The following is a 19,299-nucleotide window of genomic DNA, read 5'->3' on the forward strand; positions in this document are numbered from 1 at the left end:
ACACTTTCTACTTAACTCTAGGCAACACCACACACTACACAAAGCAGGATCTCTGTTCACAGGTGCACCAGGCCATGGTGGCGCATGCCTTTAATCCCAGCACTCAGGAGGCAGAGGCGGATGGATCCCTGTGAGTTCAAGGCCAGCTAGGGCTGTTACACTGAGAAACTCTGTCCCCAAAAACAAAAGAAAAACAACAACCAAAACAAAAGAACATAGGCGCTTGCCTCTCTCCTCTTGGGTTAGGACATGACTTTTCCTGGAAGGCTTATATCCCATAGCTCACAGAAAATGCCCTGCTCCTTGTCACCACCTAGAGCTTACTCACACAGGCAAATAATAATGAAAGCAAAAACAAACCCAACAAACAAAAATGACTGGAATTTAAAGAGGAATGTGTTGGTGCTGAGTCATGAATTGACTGAAGAACAGGGAGCAGAGACCTGTGGCTCCTGGTCCTTGGGGGACAGGGGTGTCAAACTGAAAGACCTGGGTAAATCCAGACCTCCCCAGCAGGAAGAAAATAGCCAAAAATCTAACCATGAAGAGAAGAATCAGGAATCTAGCATTAGCCAGTTTAGTGACTGTGTTTCAGGAACTACTGAAGATAAAGTTAGATTGTAATCCTGAGAATAATCTTGAGAAATAGGGAGTTTCCCCCTTGTGATTGTCATTGTAATGTGTTTTAGGAAGTAGCTGATTATGACCTTGGGAGTGGTCCTGAGAGGCAGGGAGTTGCCCCCTTGTAATCTTCACTGGTATTTTAGGAATTTTCTGTGGTACACTCCCTGCCAATTCCGGATCACTGGGCTGTGGTTTCTTCCCTTAAAAATCGGTTCTCCCAATCACTCGGGGTCGAACTCTTCTCCTGGGTGGGTTGTGAGTCTAGGCCCCAGTGCACTGGTTCCTGTCTCATCTCACCAATTAAAGCCTCGTGTGATTGCAGCGAGGACGGTCTCTCGTGAGTTAGTGGGGGGGGTCATGTTATCCCGAGACTTGAGTGAGAGTCTCCCCAGCACTGGGGGTCTTTCAAAACGACCTTTCACAGTGGTCTCATTTCAGATATCCTGCATATCAGATATTTACATTACGATTCATTGTTGGGGGCCGTGTGGATCCAACACAAATTCCCTATCTGGACTGGAAGGGAGCCGTGAGGAATAATCAGACGCAGCTTACACGGTCATCATGGAAGGGCAAGATCTCTTCGAAGATCTCGAAGATCTTTTATCATCACATAAAATGAGCAGGAAAACACATTTGGCTGTCTCCTAGGCAACCAGGTGCATGGGCTCAAGTCATGCACCTACCTGTGGCTGTCAGGCCATGAATTAGCATCTCTATAAGACATCCTCCAAATTACAAAGGAAGGAAGCATCAAAACTCCTAACTCTTAAGTCATCAGCTTTAGCCAACACCTCTTCTCAGGAGATCTACATTTTTAACAAAAGAAACTAGGAAGCCGGGTGGTGGCGCAGCCTTTAATCCCTGTACTCCCTAAGCAGAGGCTGACAGACTTCTGAGTTCAAGGTCAGCCTGGTCTAGAAGAGCTAGTTCCAGATCAGGCTCCTAAGCAACGGAGAAACCCTGCCTCAAACAAACAAACAAAATGTCAGTTTGCATCTACTCATTACAGGTGGGAAGACCTAAGAGAGAGAGAGAAAAGACCCTCCAGAATAAGAGCAAACAAACCTCAAGGGATCCTCGTATCAGCCCTGGTAGCATATAGGAGCATGGTTGGGCACTGTCAGTGTGGTGTCGGTGGTTTGGGAGGCTTTACCTACTTTGGAGTTTCCCGGTTACTGGAAACTGCCGGCACCTGTCTGCCAAAATTCACCCAGAAGAGTTAGTTGGGGGCGTGGTGGTGCACGCCTTTAATCCGAGCACTAGGGAGGCAACGGTGCACGCGGGGAGGATCTTCGCGTGTTCGAGGCCAGCCTGGTCTTTATAGTGAGACCCTGTCTCAACGAACGCAACGGAGTGAGTTGGCTTTCGTCCTTGTGTCCCTACCCGGGGCTGACTCGCGCATTGGAGAAGGCGGGGGTGGCTGAGAGTGGTAATGAGTCACCCGCTCAGATGCTCACACCTTTTATCCCTTGTTTTCCTGAAGTTACCTCTCGGCTTTTGAACAGAACCCTCGAACTCCAACCCAGAAGCGGGCTTGGGGGGACATCGCCCCAGGAGACTCAGCGAGCGCGTCCAGGTGAGCAGGCACCGGGGCCGAGACGCCCCGCCCGCGCCGCAGCGCGCACGCGCAGCGCCCGGAACTCACGCGCGTCCTCGCCGCGGGCCCGCGCTCGGAAGAGGGCGGCGGCGCGCGGGAAGCGGGAGGCGCGCGAGGCCGGCGGGCAGAAGCCGCGAGCTGTGTAAGCTGCACCGACCCGAAAGCCGCCACCGGTGCCGGGACGCTCGGTACGAGGTACAGAGGACGCCAGAGGTACCCGGGTCCCTCGCGACCCTCGGCTCTGCAAACTTTGTGCGGTTCCCCGGCGGCCTCGAGGCGCGGGGTGGGAGAGGCTGGGACCCCCGAGCCTCATCTGGCGGGCGTGCACCCGCGACCGGCACCGCCAGCCCTTGGAAACACTTGGCTTTCTGCAATGCCAAGTACTCAACTTGAGCGTCTCTCAGTGGTTGTAGATTGCTGTGTGCGGTGCTCACATATGGCTCTTATTTCTCCTAAGTCTCCTTGCTCTGGAGTGAAGTTGAACTGTCTTGGGCTTGGGGTAGGGGGGGTAACCGAGTGGTGTAGCCTCCTTACGTGTATTGTATAACTACCTTGTATTGAAGTGGATGCTGCCAGTGGCACCGGCTAGTGTGTTGTGGTAACCGGGCATCTTCGAGGCAAGGGAAGGCGGGTGGTTTACCAGTAGTCTCACTGTAGGGCTACTAAGAACAACACCTTGTACTTTGCACTCAGGAGAGCCTTAGGCATTTGGCTAATGTTCTTTGATTAGTTTTCAATAGGTTTATAAGTGTCAGAGCTGTATTTTCCCGTTTTGCAGATGTAAAAACGAAGGCAAAGATTCGGATTTCTAACCGACTTTAATGAAATGTGGTCCAAGAATTTTAACGCAGATTCTTGCTCCTAAGTAGCCACTTAGAACTTTAATGAAATACCGGAACGTCCTCCCTGAGGTCAGTGAAAGGTCAGAGAGGCCAGGGTCAGTGGTCTGCAGCAGCAGGCTTCCACCACAAATCTAAGTTGTCTCTTGGACAAGATACAACTCTTTGTAATTGCTTCCTCTTTAAGGACGGGGGGAACAAAGGTACTGTACGTCTTCTTTGCAAAGTTATGTGTGTTTAGGGCTGCAATTTTGCTATTGCCTTTTGTGTCGGTTCCTTTGAGAAACGGAGGAATGAGGTTCCCCCAGAAGGAGTAGCCACGTCTTCCTCCTCGCCAGAGACACCTTAAGAATTCACATCAGGGTCAGATGAGGGCCGAGAATTCCCAGGAGGAGGGAGGAAGGAGCCCTGCACAGGCGGCTTTGACACATGGGCCCCGCTCCTGCCTCCAGCTCTGACTCACCTTCTGACGCTGGGGGAGGAGAAAAGCTGCTTGGTATTTTTGGCTTTCCCCCATAAAACGGGAGACAGTTGGCTTCATTCGAGTCTTCTCAGCATCCTTGTCGAGCGCAGCTGAGCCGAGTTCTCCTCGGTAATCTTTGCTACCGGCGGGCTGCAGGTATGCATTCTGTGAGATGCCTTAATCGAATAGCATTCAGATCTACTCCTATCCTAAGAAATGGCTAAAGGCTCTAAGTCTCGGAAATTGAGAACTCTTGGGGTGTATGCCTTTGCATGTGGGGTTTTGTTTTAGAACAAGATGGATTCAAAATATTTTCCCAGCGTCATAATTGAGCTTTGCTCATTCTGTATGAGAAATTAAAACTTTACAGATGAGGTCTTTGTCTCCCTTTAATCACCTTCAGAAGAACAGCTGTGTGTCTTTCTGTTGGCATCTCATAGATTCTTCCCACCATTTTCATAGATGTGTATTTGCATAAGTGATTTAACAGAATTATTTTAAAGTAGACTGGTCCTATGTATAGGGATTTGGTTTCTAGGACAGGTAGCATGCTTTTAAAGTACAGTTGATTGTAAAATTACGTTACCTCTGACTGCACTTTGGTATTTCTTCCAGCAACAGGCAAATGAGCCCTTCAGAAACATCTTGAGAGTAATTGACTCACGATGCCTGGGCTTTACTCTCAGGTGCAAAATGGAAACTTCCCTATTAAAACACAGGCAGGCACGACCAACAGCAGCGGACTGTCCTTCCTGAGAGAAGACACAAGAGGGAGTGGAAGGCAGGGAGAGTTGCTAAAGCAACCAAGGCAGCCTGGGTATAAACTTACAGGGCTGGCATTTAAGGTGGTAGCTTCATTATTTATGATAGCTTCACCGGGGAGACACAACAGAAAGGAAAGCAGGAAAGCGTTAATGGGGGTCACAGCTCAAGCTGGCAATGTGAGGAAAAGGTCCCCTGTAGCAATGCATGTCAGCTTGTCAGCAGTGCCTGGGTTCACCTAGCAAACAAGTTTTGCTGTTCCGGAGGCCTTGGGCTGAGTGCTGAGGTGGAGGGCAAATGAGGGCCCTGACCTTAGAGGCTGAGTAACAGTGACGTTCAGAGAGGACGGGTTCTTTCCCTGGGCTAGGAGAATGTTTGGTAGTATTTACTTAGTCTTTTCAATGTGACTTATAAAGAGAAAGAAATACACTGGAAAGTTAGCGATGAGTTATTTTAGAGAAAATGTAAGTGTAACTTAATCTCGTAGGCCAAGAAGTGGACTTCATCTTTCTCCCCCCTCTCCACACTACTTTTTCAGGACAGCCAATTACTACACCGGCTTTAATAGAAATAATCCCCTTTTTCTATGCCTCCTAAGTACAAACCTAAACAGCACAGCTGTTCTTCTTTCACCTTTATGCAACATTCTTGTAGCTCTTCTTGTTTGAGACAGGGTCTCTGTGTGTAGTCCTAGCTGTCCTGGAACTCTGTAGACCAGGCTGGCTTTGAACTCACAGAAATCCACCTGCCTCTGCCTCCGGAGTGCGGCACCACTATACCAGGCTTTAGATCTATATACACAGACATGGACATATAGATAATTGTGTAAATTCATGTACCATAGTGTTTACATTTTTAAAATTGGTGTATTTTTATATATGTGGGTATTTCAGCTGCATGTTTGTGTTATATGTGTGTCTAGTGCTCAGGGAGGCCAGAAGAGGGTATCAGATCCCTAAGATTGAAGTTACAGACAGTTGTGAGTTGTCTTGTAGGGGCTGGGAGTTGAACCTTGGTCCTCTTCATAGCAGTCAGTGCTTTTATCCATTGAGCCATTGCTCTAGCCCCTGCACTAGGGTTTTTAAAGCTTCGTCTACACTGTATATTGGTGAGTAGTAGTATACCTACTACTATAGACTGTAGTTGATTCATTTTAGGGTGAACATACCACACACTATCTGTCAAATGTTGGTGAACATCTGGATTGTTTGTGGCCTTGGGCAATTATGAATAGTTCTGGGTCAGATGTGATGCTCCTTTTCCAAAGTGGTTGTCCCAATTTACATTCCTCTAGTGACATCCACCTTGAAGTCATAGGTCCCCCATGTTTGTTGTTTAATCACAGTAGGCTTGGATGTTTCTTAAGTGAATAAGTGACATGGGGTGGGGGGTTATATTGTATATTTACCATATTGCAGTGTACATTTCTACCTCTGATTAAGATACTTATATAATGTTTGTGTATTGATATATATTTACCATATTGCAGTGTACATTTCTACCTCTGATTAAGATACTTATATATTGTTTGTGTATTGATATATATTTACCATATTGCAATGTATGTTTGTACATTGTTTATATTTGGAGGTCATTGTCCTCATTTGTGTTTCACAGTTGTTTATTGTCTTAGTCTTTAAGTTAGATAGGTATTGAGAATTATATAGATCAATAAATAGTATTCTAAGTTTGTCATTTATAATTAGACTAATCAGGATCTTCAACCTCTTCAAAGAGCTGTAGAAAATGGCCTTTAATCTCAGAGTTTCGTGGTAGTGAGACACAATTGCTCCTGGCAACACGGATCTCTATTCCCCAGACAATGTTGAGCACCAATGACACTCCACCTGGAGCCTTTCTTATTGGCCGAACTGGCCTTTGAGCAAAGAAATGCCCATACTTCAACCACTGACAGAGATAGAGTATCCGTGAATGGAAAAGACAGGACTGTCATATCCTTCCAAGACAGGGTAAGATAGTTTGACAAGTTTCTTGCCTTTGAAAATGCTATGTCAGTTATGTTAGGCCTTAGCCAAAGTTGGTTGCTTCAATGCTGCAAACAGGACCTCGGGTGATTGCCTAGGTAGCCCGTTGTCTCTGATTTGTTGCATGTTTTGGAAGTTGTTTGATTGCACTTCCTAATTACTTGGGTAACATTATTTCCCTTCTCAGATCTTCGATGGGGTTGAAGACTATATAAATGTAGTTACTTTTCTCTCATGACTTGGCCAAGCTATTTATTATATAAGACTTAAGCTAGTTAGAATAGGATATTTACTTATTGTATATAATTTCATAGTAGGTTTAGAACTCTCTAACTAAATAAAAGGGGGAGGTGTTGCGGGAGCTTCTTCCGCTCCTCCAGCCAATAGCCGCTGAGATACCAGCCCATTGAGGTGTGGTCTCTGCCTTCTGGCTCTGCTTCCAGCGACTAGGCTCCTTTCCTGATTGTGCAGAGGACTGTTGTCTGGGACGGTGATCTGTAAGTTTTCCCCATTAAATAAATAACCATTCTATTAATAATAATTCCAAACTGGTGTGGGGTTGTTTGTGACTGACGCCTGGTTAGTCTGGTTCCTGTTGTGAATGGTGGTTTTACCTGCACGTGTGTTTGCACGCCACTGAGCCATCTCTCCACCTCCCCCCCCCTTTTTTTTTTTGAATTTTCAAGATCTGTCTGCCGCTGCCTCCCAAGTGCTAGGATTAAAGGTGTGCACCACCACCCAGGCTTTCTATTGATTTTATTTGACAGTTTATAGTTATAGAAAATTTACCTAAGTAAAACAAGGTACTAAAAATAGAAGTCTTTAAAGGCCTTAAGGGCCTCCTACTCCTGGAGAATACTTGCTTTGTACCAAGCCCTAACGGTGGAACTTAAGTGTGTGAAGTGGGCATGAACTCAAACCCATCCTTGGTCAAGGACCCTGAGGACAGGGACAGACACACACGTACACACATGTACACACACGCGTGTGTGCATGTCCCGAAGAGACAGCTGCACACAGTGTCTGTGCTACAAGAATAATACAGTTGTCAATTCAAGTTTCTCTCTCTTCCTACATATTTCAAAGCAAATTAGGATACATTCGCTACAGAGATTTCCTGCTTTCGGAGCATACTTGTTAGGCTTTGGTTTGCCTGTGTTTGGGTTGCTCGCTGAAGTTAAAATTAGGGATGTGTGTGGGGGCGAGGAAGGAGAGAAATGAAGTCATTGCAAGACACTAAATTCTGGACTGTGAGTGCCTGTCACATCAGCTTAGATTCTGTGACCTAAGGTTCCAGCTGACCCAGGAGACCCTTTCTCACAGCCGGAGGGATGATGCAAGAATGAGTTCAGAGCACACGAGGGCCATGGTTCCTTTCTATTTCTTCTGTAAGTCACCTTAAAAAACACTCTATTATATAGTCCTTTCGGTTTTTATTTACGAATGTCACAAATACTTTTTTTTGCTTGTAAAAGTTTTCTTTTTTCAGATCTGGCTTTCAGGAAAAGATGAGTGGGAGGGAGGGAAGACTGCTTTGATAACCCTTGACCTTGCAGCTGCTGCCACAGTGCTCGCCAATGACTTGTCAGTGAGGCTGGCTCAGCTCCTCTGGGTACTTTAGTGGTGATGCTGACAGGGAACATTTCCCGTCCGGTTTGTCAGCTGTGGACGCCTCCTGCCATCTCATAGTCTCTGGAGGAAAGGGCCCTTTTGAAATCTATGCTCAGTCAGGACCCAGATTGATGGTTTGTGGCAAGCTTTTTTTTTTTAATTATTTTTAATTTATTTTTGAGATTATATCATTTTTCCTTTTCTTTCCTGCAAGCCCTCCCATGTACTCCTTTGCTGTCTTTCAGACTCATGACCTCCTTTTTCATTGTTGCATGTACCTGTGAATATGTATATACACATGTACTCCTAAATAGATTCTGCTCAGTCTGTAGAACCTTACTTGCATGTGTAGTTTCGGGCTGCCTGCTTGGCACTGGATAGCCAGTTGGTGTGCTCTTCCCTTGGAAAGACTATCTCAGGCTTTTCTGACTCCTTGGTCTTTTAGTTTGTAACTGTGTAAGGAGACAACTCTAACTAGAACATTCATTTGCATAGCAGAGAAGGCCTGGTGTAGCCTTCCTCTCCTGGGAGGAGGTGGTGAGGAGGGGAGGGGAAAGGGAGGAGGTGGGTTGCTGTGAGTGTGCCATAAGTGATTAGGTGAAATAAGTTTGGGGACAGTGTTGTCCCGAAATTACATATAATTTTGAAGTTGAGATTTTTTTTTTCTTTCCCGTGAAGAATTCAGCCAGGTCCAGGTTATATTGTTGCCACTTGGGTGGTGGAGGCTGGAGGATCAGAAGTTCAGGGTCAAGTTGGGGGTTGGTGGTGCACACCTTTAATCCCAGCACACAGGAGGCAGGCAGATCTGTGAGTCCGAGGCCAGCCTGGAATACAGAGTGAGTGCCAGGACAGGCTCCAAAGCTACAGACCCTGTCTAGAAAAACAAACAAACAAAAAATATTCAAGGTCACCCTTTGGTAGAGGGTCACACCTTTCTTCGTGATAATGAGATTTTTGACAGTCCTTTTTTATTTTGGGACAAGGTCTAATATAGCCCAGGCTACCCTTAAACTCACTCTGTAGTCCAGGCCTTCAACTCCTGATCCTCCTACCTCTCCTCCCAGATGCTGTGATTATACAATCTGGCTACCACTCTGCTTCCTGGCACCTGTCCCCTGTACCTGTAATGATCTGTTCACAGATTCCTGTAGACCAAGAACCCAGACCTTGTACAGTAGGGACAGCTTGTGTTTGCTTCTTAATGGCTAGGTCTTCAGTGGGCAATTCAAGTCAGGAGTGACATGCACTCAGGTGTCTTCCCTATCTTTGATCAGCTGGGACCTCCCTTGGGCTGCTAGTTGGAACGCCCTCAGACCGCCTGTCACCTGATTGCTGTTGGACTAGTTTAGGCTTCTTCACAGTAGTAGCACCTGAGTTCTAAGAGCAGGTCCTGGTTAGAACCTCACCTTGAGGCCTTCACAAACCTGGGTTTCCAGGGACACCAGCCCCAACCTGGGAGACAATGTGTCAACATTACACTGCATGTTAAATAACGCAGTAAACGCTGCCCTATGAGTGAATGACTGTGAGGATAGGAGTCGGGCCTAAAACTTCAGTTCTAGGTCAGGCTTGGGGGCACACACCTGTAATTCCTGTGCTTGGGATGGGGAGGAGCTCAAGGTCAGTGTGTAGGGGAGATCTTTAAAGATTTTAAAAGATTTCACTACACGCCTTTAAACCCAACACTCCAGAAGACAGATCTCTGAGTTCGAGGCCAGCCTGGTCTATAGAGTGAGCTCCAGGATAGGCTCCAAAGCAGAGAAACCTTGATTTAAAAAACCCACGAACGCTTTTTCTCTTTAGGTCTTTCAAAACAGAGCTCTGGCTGTCCTGGAACTCATTCCAGTTGCGTTTAGCTATCGTGCAGTGGGTTTAGCAAGTATGTCCACACAAGGTTGAGGAGATGGTCAGCTGGTCCCACTATGCTATACAGGCAGTTGCTTGGTAGCTCTGTCGCACGCAGGGATTGTGGTGGCTGAGCCAGTTGAACTGTGTTCTGCTTTGAATTTGGATTTTTCTGAGATGGTATCTTATACTATAGTCCAGTTACTTGGTCCTCACAATAGCCTTGGCTGGCCTCAAACCCACCGCATCTTCCTGTCTCAGCTTCCCAAGTTCTGGGATTCCAGATGTTTTAGTGTCACGTGTACTGGGTGTATTTGCCCTCATCCAAGAACGCTGATGGCATTGTTTCATTAATGTGGTGGCAAATGCAAAATGACCTCACCTCCTACTGTAGACTGTCAAGGTGTCCCGCTCAATCAGCTGACTTACAGTTAAAAGCAACTTGTGGATATCTTTTTTTTTTTTTTTTGGTTTTTTCAAGACAGGGTTTCTCTGGTTTTAGAGCCTGTCCTGGAACTAGCTCTGTAGACCAGGCTGGTCTCGAACTCACAGAGATCCACCTGCCTCTGCCTCCCGAGTGCTGGGATTAAAGGCGTGCGCCACCACCGCCCGGCTTGTTGATATCTTTTATTTCAACATAAATATTATACCATAGTTGTTAGAATTGTATTTTTTTTTTAAAAATTATTATGTATTTAGTGTTCTGTCTGCATGTATGCCTACAGGCCAGGAGAGGACAGCAGATCTCAGTACCATGTGGGTGCTGGGAATTGAACTCAGGACCTGGAAGAGCAGCCAGTGCTCTTCTGCTGAGCCATCTCTCCAGCCCCCTACCTAGAATTGTATTCTTAATGTTCTTAATGAAAGATTATCAATCAATGTTATGATTTTTAGGCTGAAGTGTGGGAGGTAGAGGTAAGGGAATCCAGTGCTATTTTCTGACCTCTGGCCACGTGCATATACCCAGACAGACAAATCTCGTGTGTGTGTGTGTGTGTGTGTGTGTGTACTTTTAATTCTATAACACACACATAAAATCCTTCCATCACCCCTCTGTCCCTCGGAAGTTCCTGAATCTAGGGATATTTTATTATTTAAATTAAAATATAATTATCACTTCTCCCTTTTCCTTCCACCAACTTCTCTTATTTTCCACCTCTATTCTCAAATTGATAGCCCCCCCCATATATATAAATATATAAATACAATCTGAGTCCATTTTTGCTTTGTGTGTATATGGTTTCAGGGCTGATCACTTTTTTTGTACTGTATTACCGGTTATGGTGCTCGTCCCTAGAAGATTCCTTGTGATTAGTACCAGTTTGTAGTCTGTGATTTGGGTTTTTTTGTTTGTTTTTTTGAGACAGGGCTTCTGTGTAGCTTTGGAGCCTGTCCTGGAACTCACTTTATAGACCAAGTTGGCATCAAACTGTTTCTTCTGCCTCCCAAGTGCTGGGATTAAAGGTGCACATCATCACCACTGACTAGTGTATGGTTCTTGTGGGGAATATTGTAAGCCCAAGTGACAGAACTTCAAATGCATTATGTATATATACACACAACATGTAAATAATATATACAACATGTATATTACACATAGATACATATTTGCAGTTCTCTCTAGCTTTCCTGCCCTAGTGTGGCCACTTTCTGCAATTTTTTCTTTAAATAATTTTTTTCTACACTATTCTGTCTGCATGTATGCTTGCAGGTCAGAAGAGGGCGCCAGATCTCATTACAGATGGTTGTGAGCCACCATGTGGTTGCTGGGAATTGAACTCAGGACCTTTGGAAGAACAGGCAATGCTCTTAACCACTGAGCCATCTCTCTAGCCCCCACTTTCTGCATTTTTCACATGAGAAAAATAAACATAGCTAGGATCACTGCTTCTTTAACTGCCGAGTCTAGTGGCTGTCAGCATTAGGAAGGAAAAGTAGCATTGGTGACACTCGGGTGGATGCTCTGACCCGGCCGGAACTTCCAGTCATTTTCAACCACGTTGGCACTGATCTGGGTGTGGATTGCCAGTGTGTAACCACAGGACAGTTCTACATGCCCAGAGCTCTGCATGCCAGGAGCAAGGGCGGCTGTTACTAGCTGGTATGCTACAAAGACTACAGGCCCTTGTGAGACTGACACTAAACTCTTAGTTCCTAGTGCTTGGTGCTTATTATCCCGAGGCCAGGCGTCAGATCTCCTGGCTGTTCTGAACTCGCTGCTGTCCTCCTGTGGCTCCCTCTGGGTGCCGCATTATAGGCATGCACCGTGCTTGGCATCCCGGGCATCCTTACTCCTGAGTTTTCTTATGTATGTAGCCCTGGCTGGTCTGAACTTGCTACATAGACCAGGCTGGTCTTGAACTCAGATCTAACTGCTTCTTCCTCCAACTACTGTAATTAAAAGTGACAGCCAAAGACACCGGGATTTTAAAATGCCCCCCCCCCGCACCCCTCCCGACCTTCTGTGTTTGTTTTAGGACAGCTCTGCTTTGGTGCCTCTGTCAGGAGCCATTTTTCCCCTCTCAGAAGAAAATGCTACTGCACCACAGCTTGGGAAAGCTGAGGTGGACACCATGGTCAGTCAGCATCAGGATGCTCCCATAGGCCAGTGTGCAGCAGCGGAGGGACCTCTCGCTCAGCCCTGGGACAGTCTTTGCTCCCGCACAAGCAGGCCAGACTTCTTTTCTGTCTCCTAGCACATATCTGCTGTGTTGTTACGTGCCTGTGATGTAATACCTGTGGGCTTTTGTATTCTTTACACTTAGGCTCTGCCATTCTTAGAAATGGGTCATACTAGGCTGCTTATGCCCACTCAGGGACAGTGCCTTGTGTCCTTATGCCATGAGGAAGGTTCTGTGCCCCAGAGGGTGTGCAGGCAGGCTGCGCCAGTCCTCTTGTTTTGGATACTAGGTGACATGCAGGAGGAGTTTGGGCTCAGGCTCTTCTATCAGTGTTTAAAGGGGTCCTGCTGCCGTCGGGACACTGACGAGGACACAGCGTCCCACACAGTTCCACAGAGAAGCAGTGTCTGGTGCAGAGCTGGAGGACGCTTGGAGCTTTCCTGGCTTTATTTGCCTTCTCCAAATTGCAGTCGTCCCGCCCTACCCAAACCATCCTGTCAGGGCAAGGGGACTTGTCAGAGAAGTATCTGTCATCCCTGCCCTCGGAGCATTCGCTGACAGAAGGTGTTTTTCTAAACCTTGTAGCCAGCTTTGGCATTTTGGAGCAGGTTTGCTGGCATAGGACTGGCGGTGGCAGCAGGAACAGAGCATCGTGTCTGTCTTGCTTGGATTCTGCCTTGAGGACGCACAATCTGTCCTCCCTGTCCACGCTGAGCGCATGAGCAGTAAGGAGCAAAGCCTGGCCTCCAGCTTGGCCTCCAGCCTGGGCACCCAGCTCCCCAGCTCAGGGCTGGCAGCCTCCTGGGTGGTAGGATGATTTGGGAGAACACAGGCTGAGTTTCTCCTAACTAGGCAATGAGAGCCATGTGGAAGTTTGAGAGTCGTCAGCACTTCGAGTTTTGCATTTATTGCCACAGTGGTTTTGTTCGGGGAAGAGCTCACAGTCTGCACACCTTTACACCCACACACCTTCCACCATCGCCTTCTCTGCTTCCGCAGAGTCCACTTGCCCCTGTCGTCCTGCAGACCCCTGTGCAGCACTCTGAGCATCTCAGCCTTTGTAGGGTGTCCTGGGTGGTACCACATGGTACCCAGTGCTTCAGCGACTCTCAGATTGCCCCGACCCACAGCAGCAGCACCTAGGAAATTCAAGTCCTGCTCTGAACCACAGAAACTGGGGCCAGTGGTCTGAGTCCTAACACCTCCAATGGGAAAGTCACTGCATTGTGACAGAACTGAACCTGGCTTTGGGTATAGTATGAGGGCTCATTTAACCCAGGCTGGCCTCTGGGTTGCTACATAGCTGAGGATAATCTTGAACCCCTGATCTCCCTGCCTCCACGTCCCAAGTGCTGTGATTACAGGCACGAGCCATTTATGTGTATGCTTGTTTGGATGGGTGCATGCATGCATGTATGCATGTATGCATGTACTCTGTGCATTCCTGGTGCCCATAGTGGCCAGAAGAGGGCATCATATCCCTCCTAGAACTGGAGTCAGGTTTGTGAGCTGCCTTGTGGGTACTGGAATGGCACCCTAATCCCTTACAAGAGCAGGGTATGGAGCTCTTAAATGCCAACTGGACATCTGGTTCCCTGTGGCGGTGCTGGTGTTTTTACATTGCTAACTTGTTGAGTGAGGCACACCACAGCTCGTGGAGGTCAGAGGACAACAACCCATTGTGTGGGTTCTGGGGGAAGGAACTCAGTCCTCAGGCTCAGGGGAAAGGCACTTTTACCTGCTAAGTTATCTTGCCAGCCCAAGGACTAACGGTGGATCTGAGGAGTCACGCATGCCAGGCAAGCGCTCCACCATAGAACTAAATCCTAGCCCCTAATTTTCTTATTATATTCTCTGTTCTTTTGCTGGTCTTTTGTTCAGTGGAAACAAGGTGTAGCTCAGGCTGTCCTCGAACTTATGATCCAGTGCTGGGATTATGAATTTGCCCTCACCATTCCCAGCTTTCAAAACCATCTGCAAGTGTTAAATCTATGTCTCATTACTTCTAGGTATTTAACCAAGGGAGACCATTCATTCACACAAAGGCCTGGCCCTGAACATTATAGTGTTTTACTCAAAATAGCCTTAAGCTAGAAACAATGCAGTATTCATCAGCAGGTGAGCAGATAAAGAAACCACATGGTGTTTTTACACTGCTGAGCACCACTCAGCATCAGAAATGGAGTTCCGCCCAGCATCACTGATGAGTTGCATACTCTGCTCAAATCAGCCAGACACCCCCAAATTTACAGGACTCTTATAGACAACTTCAAAGCTAAGTGTGGTGGCACATGCATGTAATCCCAGTACTCAAGAGACTGAGGCAGGAGGATTAAGTTTAAGGCCAGCCTAGGCTACATAGATGGTTAGTAGTTAGCTAAGCCTAGTAAGATTCTGTCTCACATATACACATAACTTAAAGTAAAATGAGGTTGAGGCCTAAGAGAAATGGATTATAAAGGAACATTATTGAGTGGGGTGCCCAGGTATTTATTATTTTGAAGATCCTGTGTCTGGAGTATTTGTGTCAACTGTCAAGTGGCACACTTGGTGGTTATGTCGGTTCGCACATCATTTACATGTGAGCAGAGCTGTAAGCATAATGTTTATCTGGGTGAGGCGGGAGTCTGTGGGATCTGCATGGGGGGGGAAGCCCTTTCTGGAGATGGACATGGTGCTTGTCGGGCTACAGAATGAATGGACAGAGGCTAAAAAGGGAATGAGGATGAACTTGCTTACTCTCCTTGACAGCAGGGCCAGCTGGTGGCGCCGCTGCCTCTGGCATTGCTGTGAAGCTGTCGGACCCACGTCTGAAGATAATGCTCTCTCCACACCACTTCTGTGCCCCACGTCACAGCTCATTGCCACCCTGTTCTTCCTGCTGTGACTTCAGGCTCAGGTCCTCATGCTCCTGGGGTGACAGTGGGTGCCAGGGAGGTCTTACAGAGGCCTAACGAGCACGCTGATGCCGTCAGTGGTATGTGGTGTGGTCCCTGAATCACCTTTGCCAAAACTGTGCCTAATGCTTGCAGACCTGGCTTACGTCCTTAAGTCACGTCAGAAATGTTCAGCAGACCCTGCTTTCAAGATCCATAGCATATTTGATTTTAGCAGCAAAACCCAGGAGGAGCTGGGCGGTGGTGGCGCATGCCTTTAATCCCAGCACTCAGGAGGCAGAGGCAGGCGGATCTCTGAGTTCGAGACCAGCCTGGTCTACAAGAGCTAGTTCCAGGACAGGCTCCAAAGCTACAGAGAAACAAAAACCACAGGAGGAATGGCATGCGGCTTCCTGACTCACTGCATCCTTGTCTTCCTACAGATCTGATTTGTATACACTAACCACTGTTTACCTAAGACCTTCTGGATCCAGACCAAGGGCTGCAGCTCATTGAACTCCTCAGCACGTGAGTACCATAATGCTGCCGCTATGCAAGATGTTTGTCTGGCTGAGCAGTCAGGTTTCCCATGGCACCAGGCGGGTGTTACATACTTAATCAGGACGCACAAACTAGGAAACATGGCTTGGCAGTGAGAGTGGTGTGTCTGAAATCTCAGGAAACCTTCTTGAGGCATAGTCTCACTGAGTAGCACAGGCTGGCCTGGGACTCGCAATCCCCTGCCTGGCATATGCTACCATGCCCAGTTCAATTATTTCCTTTTCTGTTGTTATAAATATACGCCGACATTTTATAGTAAACACTTTACTAATGGGAAAACATAGACTTCAGATACTGCACTAAACTAATGTTAATGCCAGCACATCCCTGAATCCAGCAGGATTTACCAGAAGCTTCAAATTGGCAGAGGAGGGTAAGGTTATAATCACCGAGAGTCAGCTCAGCTAAATTCCTATTTAGCTGATAGACAGTAAGATTTGAAGATCGTGCCTGACCTTCAAAGGTGAGGGTTTAACTCCCTTGGTTCTTACTAGCATGTTTGAGGCAGGCCCTGATTCACTCTCCAGCACTGTGTACATAAACACACACAATGACTGTGCCTTCAAGTTGCCTGGGATTATTTTCATTGGAAGGCTACAGTACTTAAATTTAATTGGATTTGCAAAGTATTCATGGATCATAAAAATGATAAGAAATAGGTGTCTTGGGCTGGTAAGATGGCTCAGTAGGTAAGGGTATGTAACATGAGGGCCTGCTGCTTGTTGGGGTTTCTGTCCTGCCCAGTTCCCACAGCCGGTAAGCCTCAAAGAAATTACACAGAGAGTCTGTTAATGATAAACTGATTGGCCCATTGCTCAGGCTTCGTATTAGCTCTTATAACTTATTAGCTCTTACAACTTATATTAACCCATTATTCTCATCTATGTTAGCCACATGGCTCAGTACCTTTCAGCGGAGGCAGATCACATCCTGCTTCAGTGGTCTGGGAAGGACTGCAGAAAGCGCTTCCTTCCCAGAATTCTCCTGTTCTCATTGCCCCACCTCTACTTACTGTCTGGTTTTCCCACCTATACTTCCTGTCTGGCTATCAGCCAATCAGCATTTATTTAAAATATAATTGACAGAATACAGACAATTCTCCCGCAGCAAGCCTGATAAAGCCAAGTTCGATCCCATCTGGCAGAAGGAGAGAACCAAGCTTCACAGGTTGTCCTGACTTCCACATGCCCCCTCATATATATGCACAGACACACACACACAAGAAATACAAAAAAGTATTTTTAAATAGTAAAGAACAAAGATGGCTTGGCTTTTTTATTTCTGCTGGCTTCCAACTTAGTTTTGTTATTCTATAAAGGTAGTTTATCACCTACCTTGTCTGGGGCATCACTTTCAGACACCTCCTGTTGGACTTCTGGGCAGGGTCAGTAACTTAGTGATAAACACACTTGCCTAGCCAGCTTCAGTCTGGGTTTGATCCCAGCCCTGAAAAATCAAGGAATGCCCTTCCTTCAGCAGGATTCTGCCAGATGGCTCTCCAGGAACCAGTTAGGCATGTTTTCTGTCTTTTTTAACTTTCCTAAAAATAGGGTGACTATTGTCACTGAAGGGCTTTGAAGAAAAGAAAGCTTGGTTTTATATTGATTTTTACATATTGGCATTACAGGCTACATTCCCTAATAGTCAATAGAAAGGGATTTATGTACTTCCTGCCTTAGAAAATAGCTTCCTAGGGGCTGGAGAGGTGGCTCAGTGGTTAAGAGCATTGCCTGCTCTTCCAAAGGTCCTGAGTTCAATTCCCAGCAACCACATGGTGGCTTACAACAATCTGTAATGAGGTCTGGTGGCCCTCTCCTGGCCTACAGGGATACACACAGACAGAACATTGTGTACATAATAAATAAATAAATAAATAAATAAATAAATAAATAAATAAATAAATAAATATTTAAAAAAAAAAAAAAAGAAAATAGCTTCCTAGTTCTTTCCCTTCCCAGTACTGGAGGCAGCTGTGGCAAATGAGTAGCGTGTAAAGTTCTGACATCAGATACCCGTGTCTTGCAGGAAGGAGGCTGCGGTCTTGAATCCCCTGGGGGAGGACGGACTTCACCATTCTTTGGTCTTGCCCCTCCGATGATGAAAGTGTGACTGACTGCTGGCATCTTCATGAGCTCCAGAGGTCACAGCACGCTCCCACGGACTCTCATGGCTCCTCGGATGAGTCCCGAGGGAGACACAGGAGGCATTGCTCAGATCACCTCCTCTCTCTTCTTGGGCAGAGGCAGTGTGGCCTCCAACCGGCACCTCCTCCAGGCCCGGGGCATCACCTGCATTGTTAATGCTACCATTGAGATCCCCAACTACAACTGGCCACAGCTTGAATATGTTAAAGTGCCTCTGGCTGACATTCCTCATGCGCCCATTGGATTGTACTTTGACAGTGTGGCTGACAAGATCCACAGTGTGAGCAAGAAGCATGGGGCAACCTTGGTGCACTGTGCTGCGGGAGTGAGCCGCTCGGCCACCCTCTGCATTGCGTACCTGATGAAATTCCACAATGTGTGTCTATTGGAGGCGTACAGGTGGGTGAAAGCCCGGAGGCCTGTCATCAGGCCCAACGTGGGCTTCTGGAAGCAGCTGATAGACTACGAGAACCAGCTTTTCGGGAAGTCGACCGTGCAGATGATAGATACACCCTATGGTGTCTTTCCAGACATCTGTGACTCCCGCTACCTGAAGCCTTACTGGGGGATTTAGTGCTGCCACAGCTGGCATCCGCAGCCCCTCAGCAGCACCAGCATCCACACACGGTCTTCTCCCTCTTCCCCTCTCTGGTTATCCCGCCAGTGTTTCTACACTGGGTGTTCGCGTTTAAGAGATGTGGAGGGAAACACATACGCTGCTAGTAAAATTTTTTAAAACTAGCATTTTGAAATAGCGAACATGAAAATCTTTAACTGGCCTTTAATCCTTTATAAGACCTGGAACAGTGTAGGTTACTGTTCCTGCTTTCTTTCTGGCTCCCAAGCCTTTTGGAGCCTTGGCAGGTGCAGGAGGAGTCCACTGCAAAGATCACCCTGGGCCCTGATTAACCCTCTAGAGACCAGATTTGCCTGTGGCTGATGGCTGGATAGATGTTTAAGGATATCAAGGCCAGCTCAGTCTCTACTGGATTAATTAGCCCGGTCCTTTCTTTTCCTCTGTTATTTAGCGATTCTATAAGTTAAGTTTAATTGATAAGTGATTATGACAAAATCTGTTGCAAAGACCCTCTTGAAATCAGTGTGCTCTGGGATTATATTAGCATTATTTTTAATAAATCTATCTGCTTAACATAAGCCCTTTACTAATCATTTCAGGTGTGTGTGCATGTGTGTCAGTACTCAGTCACTGTTCCGCTGTGGCCATTAGGATGCTTATGGTCCGTACTTAAAATAGAAACCCTGGTGGAATCACGTCGGCATTTCACACCCTTGCAGAGAAGCAGGAATCGGTATCATCAGCATGTGGGTGTAGGTGTGTCAAACCTGCAGCTCTTGAACAGTAAGATC

General features: G+C 46.8%; 1 protein-coding gene across 5 annotated transcripts; it reads left to right on the forward strand.

Moving 5' to 3' along the window:
• Positions 1-2,143: 2,143 nt before the first annotated feature.
• On the forward strand, positions 2,144-19,086 carry Dusp14 (dual specificity phosphatase 14). Of its 5 annotated transcripts, none has more exons than XM_013347013.2 (3): positions 2,144-2,203; positions 15,670-15,754; positions 17,813-19,086. In XM_013347013.2, exon 3 carries the CDS (start codon positions 17,915-17,917, stop codon positions 18,503-18,505), a length of 591 nt encoding a protein of 196 aa, XP_013202467.1. In that variant the 5' UTR covers positions 2,144-2,203; positions 15,670-15,754; positions 17,813-17,914; the 3' UTR covers positions 18,506-19,086. The 5 variants fall into 5 exon arrangements, with proteins under 5 accessions (XP_013202467.1, XP_005349392.1, XP_013202465.1 ...); XM_005349335.3 differs by lacking the exon at positions 2,144-2,203 and adding an exon at positions 2,302-2,437; XM_013347011.2 differs by lacking the exon at positions 2,144-2,203 and adding an exon at positions 2,302-2,419.
• The last annotated feature ends 213 nt before the right edge of the window (positions 19,087-19,299 follow it).

Source organism: Microtus ochrogaster, chromosome 7 (genome assembly GCF_000317375.1).
Source record: "Microtus ochrogaster isolate Prairie Vole_2 chromosome 7, MicOch1.0, whole genome shotgun sequence".
In the NCBI taxonomy this organism is placed as follows: Eukaryota; Metazoa; Chordata; class Mammalia; order Rodentia; family Cricetidae; genus Microtus; species Microtus ochrogaster.